Source organism: Gallus gallus, chromosome 1 (assembly GCF_016699485.2).
Source record: "Gallus gallus isolate bGalGal1 chromosome 1, bGalGal1.mat.broiler.GRCg7b, whole genome shotgun sequence".
Lineage (NCBI taxonomy): Eukaryota > Metazoa > Chordata > Aves > Galliformes > Phasianidae > Gallus > Gallus gallus.
Window position 1 is genome coordinate 196,175,163 of NC_052532.1, and position 17,195 is coordinate 196,192,357.

The window sequence follows — 17,195 nt, forward strand, 5'->3', positions numbered from 1 at the left end:
TGGGTGGTGTATATCTGGAGAAAGGCTAGGCTGGGAAAACATGCACCTGCCTCACACAGACAGACCTTTGCAGCAGAGGTTAAGCCATCTGTCCACTGGAGGAGGCCAGGAGGTGGGGCCGTTCTGACACTGTGCCTCCAGGTGTGCGCAAGGATGAGGCAACTTTGGAGGTCCAGACGTGTACCCAGCAGCCCCCAGTCCTGCATCCATCCTCCTGCAGGACTCACAGGATGTGCTGCAGGCAGCCCTGAGCCATGCCATGCACCCCCATCTCCTGTGCTGCCATCACCCCTGGCCACCCACCATCCATGCTTGCAGCAAGTAGGGGCCAGCACTGGTACCAGGGCTGCAACAGGACTACAGAGCAACAGACAAGAGACAGGAGCCATCTCCCACAAAGGATGACCCAGGCCCTGACCCTAGAACCAGCTCCTGCTGGAAGCATGGATGCTGCCTGGCTCTATGCACCGAACAGAGGACACAGCTGCATGCAGCACTACCTGGAGCAGGGGCAGCCATCTGCCCTGCCCCACCATTCCGCAGCAAGGATGCCTGCCTTGGCCACAGCTGTGCTGCAGCAGCAAGGTACACACAAGCAGCTGGAAACGTGGCAGTCACCGTGCTGCTGCATGCAGCGTGGGTGCTGCAGCAGGACCTCTTACATCACATCTGCCCTCTGCCTCCTGGCACACTGCCCTGTGCAGCCTTGGTGTCTCAGCAGAGCTGGGTCAGCTCAAGCCCAGAGCTCCAGCACAGCTGCTCACACAGCAGCAGCCCTGCTCTGCAGCACAGTGGGGCTGCGCTCACTGCAAGGTGCCCCCAGATGTCTGCACCCCTCACTCACTCATTGCAGGGTTCCCATCCTGCCTGCTTCTGTTCTCTGCTCCAGAGCAGGGCTCAAAGAAAGAACCTTGTCTGCCCCCAGAACTGCTCCTTCTCTGCTAAGGCCATATCTTCCCAGGACACATCTGGGTAAGCAGCAGGCTGTGCTACACACAGCACTCCTTGCACAATCCTCCCAGCACTGCGTGCTCAGTGCAGTCAGCAAAGCCACCGTACACTTCAGACAGAAGCTCAAGTCCACAGACTACAGGAAGGACTCCATACAGAGGATGCTCCCCTGGCCAAGAACACACACCAGGGGAGAGGCAGGAGAGCCCCCCCTCCCCCCACTCCTCTCTTGGAACCTACTGGAGGGGGTGCAGCTGCTGCTCCTGGACAGAGGAGCTCCAGGGAGGGCCCATGGAACAGCAGTGGGGAGAAGCAGGCTCCAGGTACAGAAATAAATCGATATATTAGTGTGTACAAAACATGCTGCTTCCTCTGTACAGTGCCCCAGCTGGGCGCAGGCTCCCCACAGGGAGTTCACACATATATAAATAAGGCCCAGACAGCTGCAAACAGTATTTACAGACCGCGGGGAGCAAAGCGCCTGCTCTGGGGCCAGCCCCACCAAGACCAGCTGCTACGCCCGGCCCGCGGGATCCTCCCTCCCAGCCTGCACGGCCGGGTTCATTTCAGGTCCACATCAAAGTCCAGCACCAGCAGCTTGGTCTCCTCCGTCCCATTGCGGCTGCCCACCGCACACACCAGCTTGGTGTTGGAAGCACGGATGCGCCACACCACCCCCCCGCTGCCTCCGCTCTCCAGAGCCACCAGATTGCGCACAAATTCGCCCGTCTTGAGGTCCCAGAGCTTGACAGTACCGTCGTCCGAGCTGGTCACCACGAACTTGGAGCTGAACTGCAGGCAGGTCACGGCGCTCTGGTGCTTGCTGGGCCCTGGGGCAGAAGGTACCCGTGAGTCCCGCCGTGCTCCCACCCGAGCCCCAGGGTTGCCCACCACTTGGCCCTGCTGCCCAGGCAGCACCCGTCCTGCCCCTGCCGTGCCCGGTGGGTAGGAACAGCGTGACCCTGCCCAACCGTCCTCCCATCCACACTCACCCTGCAGTGTTTGCAGGCACTGGCCCGTCTTGATGTCCCAGATCTTTACTGTGGAGTCAGCATTGCCAGACACAAGGATGTTGTCACGTAGCTCCATGCCACTTGTCAGTGACTGGTGCCCCATGAGGGTGTGTAAGCAGTTCCCACTTTCTACATCCCACACTCGAATGGATGTGTCCAGAGAGCCGCTCACGATGTGCGTCCCGTCAAACTGCCAGAGAGACACGGGTCAGCGGGGCTGAAACAGGACGTGCTTTCTCACAGAGCCACAGAATATCCTCAATTGGAAGGGACCCACACACATCATCCAGTCCAATCCACAGCAGTGCCGCATCAGAGGCCGGGCACCACAGCCAGCAGTGGGCTCAGGTGGCACCCATGGCCCAGCAGGGTGCCTCAGCAGCACGTTCCCCCCAAGGAGCAGGCATGGCTTGTGTATTCCTTCAGCACACACGAGAGGGGTTCGGACGGAGGGGCAAAAAGCATCTTACACAGAACGCAGGCTGAGCGTGTGTGCCCATGCAGCACGGAGATGGTCAGAACAGACAGGTTTGTGTCCCTGCAGCAGGCAGGTGAGGGGAAGGGGCCAGGCTCTTACCTGCAACGAGTAGACGCGGTTCGTGTGCCCCTGCAGTGTGTGAGTGCAGCTCTCACTCTCAGGGTCCCACACTTTCACTGTGTAGTCGTATGCACCGCTCACCACCTTGTGCCCATCGTACTGCACGCAGCGCACGGCGGCCACGTGCCCCATCAACACGTGTAGACACTGCCCAGTCTCAATGTCCCAGAGGCGCAGAGTGGCATCCCGCGAGCCACTCACAACCCTGCGAGCAAAGCAGTCTGTGTCAGCTGCAGACCTCCCCCAGCTCAGGTATACCCAGGCACACCAGTTGCCCCAGGGGCAGCCCAGCTCACCTCCCTCCAGGAAGCCTCTTTCCACACAGCAACCAGCCCAGGCCCAAAACACCTCTGTGCTTTCACCTACCCCAGATCCCACCCTACGGACTGGCACAGCCCCTAACAGCTCCTCACCTTCACCTATCCCATACCACACATCAGGCCCTGAATACCTTCACTCCCATACCTGTTCCCATGCAGGTGCATGCAGCGCACTGTGGATGTGTGCCCATACAGCGTGTGCACACATTCGCCCGTGTCTGCGTTCCACACTTTGAGTGTGCGGTCCGTAGAGCCGCTGATGACAATGCTGTCCCTCATCTGGGAGGACCAGACCCCCCCTGTGTGGCCAACCAGAGTCTGCACGCACTGCAAAGAACAATGAGATGTGAGACCTCCGTTTGGGAAAGGCTGAACAACATTGCAAGAGGGGACAGCAAAGCATGGGACTTGCTCTGGGCAGGGGGCTGGTGAGGCTCTTCAGCCATCTCCCTGCAAACTCAAGTTCCCCAGTGTTCTCCCAGAATGACTGCTTGCTGTTCCAAAACCAGTTGGGTTTCCTGCCCTTGTCAGGTCTTCAAAAGAGTGGTCCACATTTGCTGACCACCAGCAAAGCACGCAGCCAGCTCCTGCTCATCTGTCACCGCACCAGCGCTGATTGCCAGCATAAGATGGCTCTCCCCATTGCTCCTGCGGTCACAGGATCTGTCACCTCTCCCCAGCTGCACCTCGCCAGACCAGACAAACCCATCAAACCACCACGACACCTCTCTTACCTCCACCCACCCCACAGCAATGCAGACAAACAGTGCAGCTCTCCCCGCAGCAGCAGAGCAGCCCCATGATGGCTCAGGACAACCCCTCACCTCTCCAGTGACAGCTGACCACACTTTGAGCGTGTTGTCGTCGGAGCCGCTCACTATCCGGTTGCCACAGAACTGCAGGCAGGTGATGACGTGGTCATCGTGTCCCTTCAGCACCTGAACGCAGAAGACCACGAGTGAGCAGGAAGGTGTGCAGTAAGAACAGATGGGACCTTGAGACAATGGCCACCTCCCTGCTGGGCAGCAGCTACAGCAGGAGCTGAAGGAGACACGTAGGGGCTACTGCTGGGGGATGATGGGCTACAAGGGAATTCCAACACGACTGATCCTTCTGACTACTTAGGCTGCACGAGCTTTGAGCTCAGAGCTGATGTTCTGTCCTAGACCCAATGAGACTGATCACATCTAAGACCATGGGCTCCACCTTCCCTGCTGGCAGACAGTGCACCACACCAACATCTCTGCGCCCACTCCCATCTTCCCAAGCAGCAATGTGGCACCAGACAGAGGAAGTGGGCAGTGACCGAGCTCCTTGCAGAAGCACAGCCTCAAGCAGCACCAGGCAGAGCTGGCTGAGCACAGGAAGGGATGGCTCAGCATGACGGCCAGCCTAGAGCTGTCCCTTAGTGAGGGGACAGTGTAGGGCAGGTGTCCTGCTGGCAGGGCCCCACACAGCTCTGCTCACAGCAGGTGCAGCAATGGGGTGCTAGGGACTCAGCAAGGGCTGCCTGGGACAGCCTGTTGCAGAGGTGCAGTCACTGCAGTATGTACAGCTGTTGTTCCCTGGGTGCTGTGGGGGCACGGGAAAGGGCATGGGGACACTGGGGGTCCAGAGAAAGTCCAGGGATGGAAAGCAAGGAGGTGGAAGTTCTCTCCTGTGGGACTTCCCACAGGGTTACTGAGTCTTTGCTCTCCTTGCTTTGTGGATGGGGACTAGGAGCAGGAAGGGACTTCGGAGAGAGATAAAAACCAACAGCAAAGTGCTCTACAACACACTATGGGATGCGCTGGGCACAAGATCTGGCTGCATCTCAGGTGGTTTGTATCACTCCCTGGATGCCAAAGTTAGCTACAGCCTTGCAACACGCACTCAGAGAAGGGAGGAAGAGGCGAAAAACTCCTCTGGTGTTAAAGGCAACCCTTTTTCCACTGGCAGAGCTGCAGCCCTGCACCACCCACTGCAGCAATCCCTGACACCAGCTGTGCTGTGGATTTGCTCTCTGCAGGAAGCTACAAAGGAAGTATTTAAATACAGGTGAAGGCTTCTGACTTATACCTCCTGAAGGCAGGCCAGACACCTAAAGCCTTTCCTGAAGCAGTTTTCAAATGCTTACTGCTGATCTCATCCTATTGGTCATGGATATTTTTCTGCTGCTTCCTTCCTGTACCAGCTTCCTACACGTCTAGAATCTGCTTCTTAGCAAACGCTGCTGAAGGCACCCACCTTGGGGGCTTTGAGTTCACCGCTGCGCCAATTCATGTCAATTTTGTGCTGCCGCATGAAGGCAAACTTCCAGGGGCTGTACATGAATCCAGGGCTCAGCAGGCGCCGCTTACGCAGATTCAAGGGCTCCTCAATGCCTGCGGGAAGAACAAGCAGTCTGACGCAGAGCTCCTGGCAATAATCAGGCTGTTCACGTCCCCAACTCAGCAGGAGCAAAGATGGTGCACAGCAGTGGCAACTGTGGGCTGTGCCACTGCAGATCCCAGCCACGGTGTGCCACGTGCTGGAGAGATCCTTACCTTCCTCACGGCATTTCTCCCTCCAAAGCAGGTTATCTTCAGCCAACACCCTCCAGTAGCGGCAGGTCTGGGCAGCACGGAGCAGATCCCGAGGCTCCAGGAACGAGAGGACATAGAGTGCCAGCTGCAGGACCAGAAGCCAGGTCACAATGGCAGAGCAGGCTCCCACAGCTGGTAACCAGCACACAGCAGTGGGGCCAGCCTGGCTCTTGCCTTGACTCACCTCCTTGGGCAGCAGTGAAATGAAGTCCCTCTGAAACTGTGGTTCAATGACCTGCATCATGTACTTGATTTGGGAGGGCTCGCAGCGATCAATGAGCTCATCCAGGGCCAGCAGCTTCTCTGGGCCGCTCCACCGCTGAGGACAGGGACATCAGTCACATTGCCTGCACGCATGGCAGGCCCTCACAGGCTCCCCTGCAGCTGTGCAGTGCCTCCATCCAGCCCAGCCCCAGCAGTGATACCAACCACCATGGGAGCATCTGGGCTGCTGGACAGCATGGTCTCTGGAGCTGGCCAGGGCCCTAGCACAGAGAGGAGCACAAAGATGGGGCTGGGAGCTCCCCTAGTCATGTATGATTGGACAGTGGTGCTGCATGATGGTGGGCAAAGCAACGTCACCTTGGAAAAAAGGCAGACTGCCCAGTGGGAACAAGAGATGGACCAATTCTGTACTGCTTGAGCTAAGGGAAAAAACTTGCTGAAACTCCACTGCAGGACCCGGAACGCCTGCCTGTAGGAGGTATCACTAGACAGACTCATTAGACAGGCCTTGGCCCCCTCACACCCACCCTTCAGACCCACAGCTCCCCAGTGCCCTCTAAGGCAAACCCTTTGGCCAGGATCTGTGCCTACCTGGAAGGTGCGCAGCCAGTCCTGCAGCTCAGGAGGAGGAGCAACAGAGGGGATGCGGCGGCGCCGGGCCTGGCCAGCTTTAGCGTTGCGCAGATCCCCAAAGGTGGTGGTGGGACTGGGCATGCAAGGGCCCAACGTCCTGCACCACAGCCAGGGAGAGACCAAAGCAAAAGGTGAGATGTCCCAGTACCACTCTACCACACCACGCAGACAGCTCTCACGACATCAGTGCCCCTATGACAGGAACCATGAGCCTCCCACAGGCTAACCCCTCCTCCTCATCACTTCCACATGGACCACAGCTGCACACGCAGTCCCACAGCCACGCACACAGGGTCCCTTTACACCAACCTGCTCTATGTAATAACAAAATTGCAGACAGGCTGAGGCTGGAGACACCTCTGGAAGTCACCTGGTGCAACCCTGCCACCCAGAGCTGCCCACCCAGGCCCAAATCTAGGCGGCTTCCAGAGACCTCCAAGTAAGAGAGACTCCACCACCCCAGCAGGACTCCTGAATGAAGCCCAGCAGCTGTAAGGGACTACTGAAAGGAGGCCCTTCCACTCCCCAGGTCAGCTCGCCATGCAGAGCACTCATCTTACCTGCTGTACTCTGAGCCCTTGCACAGCTTTTTACCAGGGGACAATGCTCTGCCATCCAGGCCGTTCTCTGACTTCCGCTTCATCTGCAAGACAACGGCGAGGTGAAACAGGGTGGAGCACATTCTGTGCACATTCTGGGTCATGGACTTTCTGCCAAGAGCATGAGAAGAACAGACCCAGCCTAGCCTGTCTTCCAAGACCATGCCCATGCTGAGGACCTACACAGGAAGCTGAAGGCCACATGAACTCTGGAGCAAGCAGAGGAGCTCACTTCTGAAGGGGGTTAACAGAACTTGGTCTTTCTGAGGGGAATATCAGGCTTGATGGGGAAAGGTCAGCAGACAAAGCAGGGACAAAAGGAGCAACTGAGAAAACGCCTGCTTAGCTTAGGCACAGCAAAGAGCAAGCAGTCCTGCAGCCAGGCCAGCAGCTCAGCACTCCACATTGTGCCTGACAACTGCAAGGAAAGCCGTGCTGGGATGTGCAGCAGTCCATACTCCAACATGGTTGAATCAGTAGGAATCAGCATCCTTCTAACTTCACACAAGCAGCACAGAATTAACAGTAAGCACAAATGGAGGGGGGGGGGGGACGACTCGCAGTGCCAACAGACACAAGAAAGCAAGCAAGGGCTACTCCATCCCAGGCAGAAGCAGGGCTCCTTCCCCTCAGTACTTAGTGCAGGCACCATCCGCAGCCCTGTGTATAGGCTGGCCTCTGTCTAGCTCCCACAGAACTCCATTCCCGGAGGACAGCTCTGGCATCGTCATAAAGGGATCCCAGCACAGAGCAGGGCATGGCTGGGGGGTGGCCAGCAGAGCTTGCATACGCTGGGGCAGTGCCCCTAAAAGGCAGATGGTGTGTCCAGTCCAGCCACCAGACCCGAGTTGCCCTGCAGCACCATGAAACATCCCAGAGGCCCCCAAAGCAATGCCAGCCAAGCACACCCCCACCTGCAGCAGCATCTCAGCACACTGCTGTGGCTTGTGGGCCACTGGCACCAGCGCTGTGGCATGCAGCAGGATCCAAAGCCACCAGCTGCAAGTAGATCACACGCAGTGCACCCATGCCAGCTCCTGGGTGGCAGCCCTCCCACAGACAAACCTCTTTTTCCCCCATCGCTTCCACAGGAACCACAGTTACACACACAGCCCCTTCACCCCAACCCGCAGCAGTGTTACCTTGGGCCGCACATGGCGGAGGAAGCCGCTGTCCTCCGTCCGCTGCAGGTAGTCTATCCAGCGCTCGCCAATGGTGTAATAGAAGTAGATGTTGCTGCCATCTTCCCCTTCCTCACTGCAGCAGCTCCCTTCCTCCTCTTCTGTCTCCTCCTCCTCCTCTGGCTCTCCGCAGGCCGTGGAGCTGACTGGTTCCTGTTCCTCCTGCCCCTGGGAGCCATTGGCCTCCAGCCCTGATTCCACGTTCCTCTTCCCAGCGCTCTCCAGCTCCCAGGGCCCCGACACATCTTCCTCCTCAGCTACTACCTACAGGACAAAGAGATACAGGGTTAGGTCTGCTGGCCACAGGTAGTCCCTGGGGTCTCCATGGTGGCACACAGGGGCCAAGGGGCAGCTGACCAGAACAGGGGCCCAAGAAGGGAGTGGTGAGCAGGGCAGAGCTGAAGATGGGAAGAGGGGAGCAGATAGCAGAGCCAACGTGCTGCCCAGGGTCACAGGCAGCCACAGCCCAGCAAGGCGTGGAGACAGGAAGCTTCCCAGCCCAAAAGGAGGGCACAGCTGCCACATGACCGCATGACGTGGCAGAGAAACGCACGTAAACGCTGTAGGAGCAGCAAGGCACCAAGCACCACTGAACTCACCTGCACCAGCTCCACTCTGCACAGCCAGCCCCTTCCTACTGCAGCTGGGAGCAGCGTTCTGCACGACAGAGCACAAGGCAGAGCTGCTGCACACGAGGGCTGCCCTGCCTGGCTGGGAAGTGCAGGCTGCACTGTCATCAGCCTTCACTGCAGCGCGAGCAGCACCACACCGAGGTCGTGGCCCTCCACCAACCCAACCCGGGGCTGAATCACTGGAAGGGTGTGCACTGCATCCCCCCTTACCAACTGCACCTCTTCTCCCCCAAAAACCAGCACCAACAAAAACATCACACACACACACACAAAAGCAGAAGCGTTCAGCAATCATTCAGAAGCAGCAGAACAACATCTTTGTGTCACGGGAGGAGGAAGAACCGTTTTCCAGTGCACCAAGAACAGACCTCAACCAGCAGAGGTGCTTGCACCAGCCTCAGACAATAGTACAAGCAGATCACTGGCCCACAGCGACCATTTTAAATAAAGTATGGCATATAGGAAGAATTGCCAAGGTCAGGAAAGTGCAAAAATCATGTCAGAGCTGAGGAGAGCAGAAGGCTGAGGCTGTACAGAGCGGGACATCTGGTAACAGAGGGGCTGATTCCACTGGTAAAAGGTGACAGGGATGTGCTTCCCACCAGCTGAGCAGGCTTTGAACATTCACCATTTCAAATAAAGTTGGTTTTACGCCTTGGAGAATTACATTTGGTTAAACAGAAGCAATTACATAAATGGCGCAGATGAGACACAGCCACAGAGGACCAGGGCGCAGCCTTCTGACCCAGCACTGGCACACCACAGCCTCGGAAGGGCTGTGCAGTGAGATGGAGTACATCAGGGCAGCCAGCACTGCTGCCAGGTCTCAGAAGGTATCTGTCACTGGGAAACCTCACTGCCTGCTGATGGACCTCGCGCAGGCCCAGAAGAAGGGGCAGAAACCACAACACAGTGTCTGTTTTGCTCATAATAGGGAAGTAAACGATGTTTTTCTGATGATACTTAGTGATTGACATCTCAGTAGGAAGCAAGGACACTCATCCAGGGATCTGAGTCACTCGGTATGCTGGGCTCACTCAAATACAACACATCTCAGCACACCCAGAGGCAACACTCTCCATCTAAAGACAAGGAGAGCCGGACCAACAAGGCACCAGGGGCTGCACAGCCCAGAAAGCAGTATCTGACGAGGACTGGGGAGGCACCTGGCACAAACTTCAGACTCAAAAGTCCAAGCAGACAAGAGGTGCGAACAGGGAAGCAACATAACCCCTAAGCTGCACTACACACCCAAGTTATGCAACGTTCAATCCACGTTTTAAAACAGGATGCTTTAAACATTAAAGTATTGGTCAACCCTTTCCCAGAAATGATTCAAAGGCGAAGAAAATAGCTTGGAGGAAGAGGAGAAAAGAAATGAAGAGACAGTTTGGTTACAGCACAGAAACATACCCGTGGAAGGAAAATCCTTGGCGCAGCAAGAACTGGGCTCATTCACATTAGGGAAGAAGGCTCTGGCTCCCCACACCAGGGGCAGGCTGCCCACCACTCAGCAGGGCACAGGGCAGTGCCAGACAGTGCCCAGAGCAGGCAGAGGTCACCCCAACCCCGCCTGGATCCACCTCTCCAGGAGGCAGTGCTGAGCCCGGGTTTCTCAAGCACTTCCTCCAGTATTCAGAGCTGGGGCTCAGGGTGGGGTGCTGAGACCACGATGCCGGGGCAGCACCAGGGTACCCTGAGCCATCACCCACATCTTCCAGGCAGATAAACGCCTTTCAGCAGCCCCCCCACCTCCAGGCAGCATGTCTGGAAGGCTTAACCGGGCAGAGCCTTCCTGCCTCCTGGGGAGCTTCCTCAGCCCACAGGGACCAGCAGCAGGAAGATGTGCTTCCTGAAGCCCTCAGCACCACACAGGCAGCATGCTGGTCGCTGCTCATGCAGACAAGAACAAGAGAGCAAAGACCTTGGCCAGGGATGGACTCCGGCCTCTCCAGCTGCCAGCCTAGAGGAAGAGCTGCTGTCCACACCCAGTTCTGGCCTCTTATGATGAACAATTAGTGGAACTCAGCAACTGTCTGCAGGAGGCTGCCAATGGAGAGCTGCTCTGGTGCAGGGAGGACAGCCATAAGCTGTGTGTGTTTCCGGAATCAGAGCATTGCTTCTATGGGGACCATGGGACAGATGCACCCAGCAGAGCAGCTCCAGCAGGATGCACGCTCAGGGACCACTGTGCGCTCCACCAGGACACCAAAGTGGGGGCCACAAAATCTCCACTGCTGGGATGCTCTCCAAGGCCCCCTCTGCCTCAAAGGGCACTACAGACAGACCGCTCAGCAGCTCACAGGGTGAAGCCTCCTTGTCACAGTGGCCAAAGCAGGTGTGTCTCCTGACCAGTGAATCTCCCTGCGCCTGCACCAACCGCTTCCCAGCTCCTGCACTGCTGCAGGCAGGATCCCCTCCCCATCACATACAAAGGTCACTTTCTTTCTTTTCCTACCTGAGGCACAGGAGCTTTGCTGTCCCCCAGCAGAGCGGGGCTCACCCTGACAGCCTCCTCACTGCTTGGCCGCCTTCTGCAAGTCATCCGCTGACTGTTCAGCTCCAAGATGCGGGTGGTGATGCCTTTGACATGGAGAAGGTCATCGAGCGAGTTGAAGCCCTTCAGTTCCTGCAAGAGGAGAAGCGAGGCTGAACACAGAGCTCAGACACCCAGGGATCAGCTCCCAGGCAGGACCAGGCTTACTAGCGCCTCTGTCCTGCTGCTTCCTGGCAGATGAGATGATCCCAGACCCACCAGCTTTCATTTCATTCACAGCCACAGCTCCCTTTGCTACTTTGGGGTGCAGGGGGAAGGAGTTGGGATGCCACAGTGGAGTGGTACCTTTGCATTTCACGTGCTTACTACCACACCTATTGGAGGGACAGAACGCCTTCTGCCTAAAGACGCTTCTCCCAGTCCCACTGTTTCCACAAACTCTCCCTGTCCCAAGCAGCAGTGACAATATGACACAGACTCACAAGGAAAGGAAATACAATTATAGAATAATAGAATGATTAAAGTGGGAAAAGACCACTAAGATCACCTACCCAACCATCAGCCCATCACCTCCATACCCACCACACCACGTCCCTCAGAGCCCGGAAAGGACCCACAAAAAGCACCTTCTGACCCTCTGGGGTGTGCTTGGTACGTCTCAAACACTTGCAGTGCAAAGCCATGACAACCAGTCAGGGGAGGGAAGCACTGCATTTCACTGCCTTGTGGGACAGTCCTGCTTCACTGATGACCAGCACACCTTTCCCAATAGAAACTTTTGATGCAAACTTATTTTTCACAGATTTGTCACTGCGAGCTCAACTCGCTCACCTTCGGCTGCTGCACTGCAGCCTTTCCTAGCAGACGGACTACGGCCCAAAAGCCAACAACAGCAGCTCAGGATGAGGAATTATGTCCTCCAGCTCACTGATACCCCAAACCAAAGGGCATTCTCTGTCCCACACGGCCAACCTCCAACAGCTGGAAACAGCCCCGACCTCCTGCTGTACACACACGGTGCCCATCGCCACCCAGGCGCTGCCCAGCCCTGTTGGCACTCCAGACCACAGCTTTCTGCTGACCACCATCGCACCCCTCATAGCCTCCACACCACTTCTGCCACAGAGCAGAAGGGTCTCAAAGCGCCCGGGATGGGAGCAGGACTGCAGCAGCTAACACAGATATCGGGGCCAAAGCAAAGCTCCCGCCATGCCCTCAGACTTGCCACATGTTCTCATATCACCTTTCCTCCTTATCCCAACAAACAGCGTTACCCCAAAGCGCTGTCCAAACAACGGCCCTCATCTCTACGCATTTGCCTTCACCTTCTCCCATACTCGCACCTCTTTTGTTTAAAGGGCCGTTTCTCTTCCGCCCCCGCACTGTTTACACTCCCGCTGTATTTATAGCCGCTGACCCTGCATTCTCAGCTCCTCCGTTCCAGGCCAAAAAAAGCCAAGCTCCTCCAGCCTCCTCCTATCAGACCTGCCTTCCGCCGCCCGGCCCCCCCCCGAGGGTTCCAGCAGGGATGCTGCGCTCCGGCTGTGACCCTGCGGGCGCTTTCAGGTACCGACGGCATTCACCTCCCTGCTATGAGCGCCGCGCTGACGCAGCCCGCGCCCGCCCGTCCCTTCCTCGCAGTGTCACGCAGGTGGTTCAGCCACACCGGGACCGACTGCCGCACGCAGACGCAGCTCCTGCTCTGCTCCTCATCGCCGAGTGACAGCCCCGGCCCAGCGCCGGGATCCCGGCGCACCGTGACGGCGCCTTCCCCGCCCCCCGGTCCGCTCCTCAGGCTCAGCACCGACACGGGGCCAGGCGGGCCGGGGCCGCTCCGCGCCGACGGGAAGGGCCGACCCGGAGGGCGGGGAGGAGCCGTCGTGCCGGTGGGGGCAACGCGAGGCCCGACGAGCGGCGCCACGGAGGCGGCCCCGGCCCGGGACGGACCCCGCGGTTCCTCCCCCGCCCCGACCCTCCGCGGCTGCGGGCGGTCCTCACAGACGCCCCTGAGGCCGGGCCGGACCGCGCGGCGCCTCGGGCCGAAGGCAGCGGACCGGACCGGGCGCGGCCCCTCCTCCCTCGCGGACCCCGCGCCGCCCCCCGCCCGGAGCCGCCGCCGCCGCCGCCGCCTCACCTCTCTCTTCCGCACGATGCCGCGGGCGCGGCGCCGCCCGATGCCGCTGAGCGCTCCTTCCAGCTCGGCCACCCCGGCGCGGTTGATATCGAGCTTCCCCCCGCCGGGGCCCGGCCCCGGGCCCGGCCCCGACATCCCGGCGCTGGCCGCCGCCGAACAGGCCCGCCTCGACTGCGCAGCCGCGGCCCCGCCCGCCCCGCCCATGCGCGCCCCCGAGGCGGTGCGACTGCACGGAAACGGCCGTTTATTGCGAACTGCGCGTGCGCGCCGACCATCGCGGCCCCGCCGACCACGGCTCCGCCCGCGCCCGGGAGCCCCGCCCGCCCCTCGGTGCCGCCGCGTGGCCGGGGCTGAAGGCTCCGCCCCTCGGCGCTGCCCGGCGGAGGCCGTGCCGGAGGATCCCCCGCGGGCTCCGCCCCTCAGCGCCGCTCGCACAACAGGGCGGAAGCCCCGCCCCTCGCCGAGGCTGTGCCGGAAGTTCCGCCCTCAGCCCCGCCCCTCGCCGAGGCTGTACCGGAAGTTGTGTCGCTCAGCGCCGTTTGTACAGGCAGGGCAGGAGGCGCAGTCCCGCGCAGGGCCGACGTCGCGGCGGCCCCGCCTTGGTGAACTCCAGGAGGTAGAAGAAGGTGCTGGACAGGTCCTGTGGGCCGCGGTGTCAGCGCGAGTCAGCCCGTGCCAGCGCCGCGCCCCGCACGCCCCCAGCTCCACGTCCCATCCCAAGCCTGGCTCCTCCCTGACCCTCCCAGCCCCGCATCCCTCAGCCCTCCCCTGCGGCATCTGCGTGCCCCCAACCCTAAAGCGCCGACCGCAGCTTCCCCAGGCCCACACCCCAGCATGCTCCACACCTCCCAGCCCCGTCCCCACAGCCCACGGGCGCCTTGCTGCCCCGTCCCGGCCTCCTATTCCCTCCCCAGTCTGCCTTCCCTGCACTTGTTGCTTCCCAGGGCATCACACTGCAGGGTGTGTGCACCAGGGGCCCTCAAAGACCCACCTTGTTGACGCTCCTGAAGCCCAGCTGGGCCATTGCGTTCATGAAGGCTCGGAGGTCTTCAAAGCGGCTGGCAACCTCAGCCACCATCAGGGTACCACTGCAGGGACAGCGCGGCACTGAGGGGTGCTGCTGCAGGCACTGCCCAGGGCTCCCTTGCTGCCCGCACCACTCAAACTCCCCGGCACGCAGCCCTGCCTACCCCTGCTTCAGCACACGGTTGGCTTCCTCTAGGATCTCCTGCAGGTTGGTGCCCATCAGCGCCAAGCAGAAAACTGCAATGTCCACTGATTCATCTGCCAACGGCACCTGCAGAGCACCAACAGAGAGTGAATGGGGCCTGTCCCTGCCCTTAGCATTCCCTTTGACTCTCAGATTCAGCTGAGCACCTTCTCAGAGAGGGGGCCGCAAACAGCAGTACCCCACGTTCAGAACATACAAGCATGGAATTCTCATCGACTTCCAACAGATGCTCTCAACCATCCTCTCCTGCTGCCCACAGCGTGACGCCCAGCCCATACCCTGCTACCTGACAGGCAGCCTCAAGCACACAGCCACCCTACAGACCTCCAGGAAAGCAGGGATTGAAAGGGATCCCTGGAGATCTGCCCACTTCAACCCCTGATAATGCAAGTTCTCTACAGCAGGCTGCACAGGAAAGCACACCAGTGGGTTTGAGTATCTCCAGAGAAGGAGACCTCACCACCTCTCTGTGCAGCTTGTGCCAGAGCTCTGCTACCCTCAGTAAGTTCTTTCTCATGTTCAGGTGGAACTCCCTGGTTACAGTTTTTGCCCATTGTCCCTTGTCCTGTAGCCAGGCACCACATGGGTGCACTCTGCCACTGAGTACCACCACAGTGCAGCGCACTCTGTAAGCTCTGCAGCTCCTCTCTGCCCACACACAGCCCACCTGCCCTCCAAGGAGCACACCTGGCTCCTTGGTGCATCACTCACAGCGCAGCCCCATACCTTAGCCATGTCGCAGACGGTGACAAGCGGGCTGAGTGGCACCAGGTCGAAGCAGTGCACCTTATTCCGGACGCTGCTGGCAATCTTGCAGTCCCCGCACCCAAAATCTGCCACGACCAGCGAGGCTGACCTGCAGGGGCACAGGGCTGGTAACGCTGTACCCCCCCTTGTGCCCACCGGCTCCACTACTCTATGCTCTCCCCGCCTGCAGTACTGCTCACAGGGCTGGGGCCCCCAGTATAAGAAAGACAGGGAGCTGTTGGAGAGGGTCCAGAGGAAGCCACAAAGATGCTCAGAGGGCTGCAGCACCTCCCCTACAAAGACAGGCTGAGGGAGCTGGGCTTGTTGAGCCTGGAGAAGAGAAGGCTGCGGGGTGACCTCAGTGCAGCCTTCCAGGACCTACAGGGAGCCTACAAACAGGAGGGGAGGCAACTCTTTGAGAGGGGAGATAAGAGCAGGACAAGGGGAAATGGTTTGAAGCTGAAGGAGGGCAGATTGAGGTTGGATGTGAGGGGGAAGTTGTTGACAGAGAGTGGTGAGGTGCTGGAACAGCTGCCCAGAGAGGCTGTGGATGCCCCGTCCATCCGTGGAGGTGTTGAAGGCCAGGTTGGATGGGGCCCTGGGCAGCCTGGGCTGGTCTGAAACGTGGAGGTTGGTGGCCCTGCGTGTGGTGGGGGGTTGGAGCTTCATCATCCTCGGGGTCCCTTCCAACCCACACCATTCTATGGCTCTGTGATTCTGCTCACCGCTGCCGCAGCCGTTGGATGATGCGATCCACGGGGTTCTGTGGCCAGCGCCCCACCTGCTGCGCAAAGCCGCGGTGGTAGATTTGGAACGCCTCGGGGTCGCTCTGGAAGAGCTCAACGGCGTCGCGGCTGCTGCCGGTGTAGAGCCGCTCGTTGATGTACCGGAACCGCGCCGCCAGCAGCCGCTCCTCCATGCGTGCCCGCAGCGCCGCCGACCGCCCCGTGGGGACCGCGTCCGGGGCGGGGGGTTCCGGCGCTGCCCCTCCGCTGCAGCCCCCTCCGTCCGCGTTCCTCTCCGCGTTCCTCTCCGCTTTCAACTTCTCCTGCCGCCGTTTGTTCTTCTGTTTGTTCCGCCACTGCTTTCGAGTGAGCCGCGGCGCCGCAGCCTCCGAACCGCCCGCCGGGGGCTCCGCGTTCCGCCGGGGCGGCTCCGCGGGGACGGCCGGGGGCACCTCAGCCTCAGTCCCCGCGGCGCCGCCCCCGTGCTGGGGCTGCCGTCCCTCCAGGGGCGCCTCCGCCGCGGTTCGGTCCCTCGCGGTCCGCGCGCGCTTCCCGGGCCGCTTTCGAGCCGCCTCGCCGTCCCCCCCCGCGCCCGGCCCCGCGCCCGCCGCCTGCAGCCGCCGCAGAGTGGCCTCGAGGCGCTGCCGCCGCTTCCGCTCCACGGCGACGGAGACCTGCGGGGAACGGAGCGGCGTCAGTCCCGCAGCGGGGGGGCGGCCCGGTTCGGCCCCCTCGCGCCCCTCTCCCCTTACCGGCGGCTGAGAGCCTTTGGCCTCACCGCGAAGCGCCGGCACGGCCCGTGGCAGAGCGAGGCCGTCCGCGCCCTCGTTCCACTCCTCCTCCTCGAACATCGCGACGCCCGGGAGCGGCGCTCGACCCGACCCGATCCCAACCACCCGCGCCCCCACGTGCACCGGCGGCCGGAGCGGCCCCGGCCACGCGAGGGTAACGCGCTCCTTGCAGGGCGGAGGGTGAACTGCAACGCGGCCAGCAGCGGGTAGCACCGCCCGTAGCGCCCCGCCCCGCCCCGCCCCGCGCCCCGCCCCGCTACGCGCACTGCCCGCGCTGCTCCTCCCGCCGTTCCCGCGCAGCGCTCCGTCCCCCGGCGGTGCCTCAGCCGTGCGGGGCGCAGCGCGGCCGGCAGA

The 17,195-nt window shown here is 60.4% G+C and overlaps 2 protein-coding genes across 6 annotated transcripts; both read right to left on the reverse strand.

The window, feature by feature from the left end:
- Positions 1 to 1,269: 1,269 nt before the first annotated feature.
- LOC419074 (F-box/WD repeat-containing protein 7) lies at positions 1,270 to 13,733 on the reverse strand. 5 transcript variants are annotated; one of them, XM_015280923.4, is made up of 13 exons: positions 13,348 to 13,733; positions 11,175 to 11,345; positions 8,046 to 8,348; positions 6,865 to 6,947; positions 6,263 to 6,401; positions 5,631 to 5,765; positions 5,408 to 5,531; positions 5,109 to 5,245; positions 3,707 to 3,820; positions 3,028 to 3,209; positions 2,542 to 2,767; positions 1,944 to 2,154; positions 1,270 to 1,781 (listed from the first exon to the last, which is right to left on the reverse strand). In XM_015280923.4, the coding sequence occupies exons 1-13, from the start codon at positions 13,549 to 13,551 to the stop codon at positions 1,513 to 1,515; spliced, it is 2,298 nt and encodes a 765-aa protein (XP_015136409.1). In that variant the 5' UTR covers positions 13,552 to 13,733; the 3' UTR covers positions 1,270 to 1,512. The 5 variants fall into 5 exon arrangements, with proteins under 5 accessions (XP_015136409.1, XP_046763093.1, XP_046763089.1 ...); XM_046907137.1 differs by lacking the exon at positions 13,348 to 13,733 and adding an exon at positions 12,797 to 13,060; XM_046907133.1 differs by lacking the exon at positions 13,348 to 13,733 and adding an exon at positions 12,557 to 12,794.
- On the reverse strand, positions 13,575 to 17,028 carry RRP8 (ribosomal RNA processing 8, methyltransferase, homolog (yeast)). Its single transcript, XM_423009.8, has 6 exons — positions 16,803 to 17,028; positions 16,051 to 16,724; positions 15,305 to 15,434; positions 14,538 to 14,644; positions 14,339 to 14,435; positions 13,575 to 13,987 (listed from the first exon to the last, which is right to left on the reverse strand). The coding sequence occupies exons 1-6, from the start codon at positions 16,899 to 16,901 to the stop codon at positions 13,877 to 13,879; spliced, it is 1,218 nt and encodes a 405-aa protein (XP_423009.5). The 5' UTR covers positions 16,902 to 17,028; the 3' UTR covers positions 13,575 to 13,876.
- Between the last annotated feature and the right edge of the window lie 167 nt (positions 17,029 to 17,195).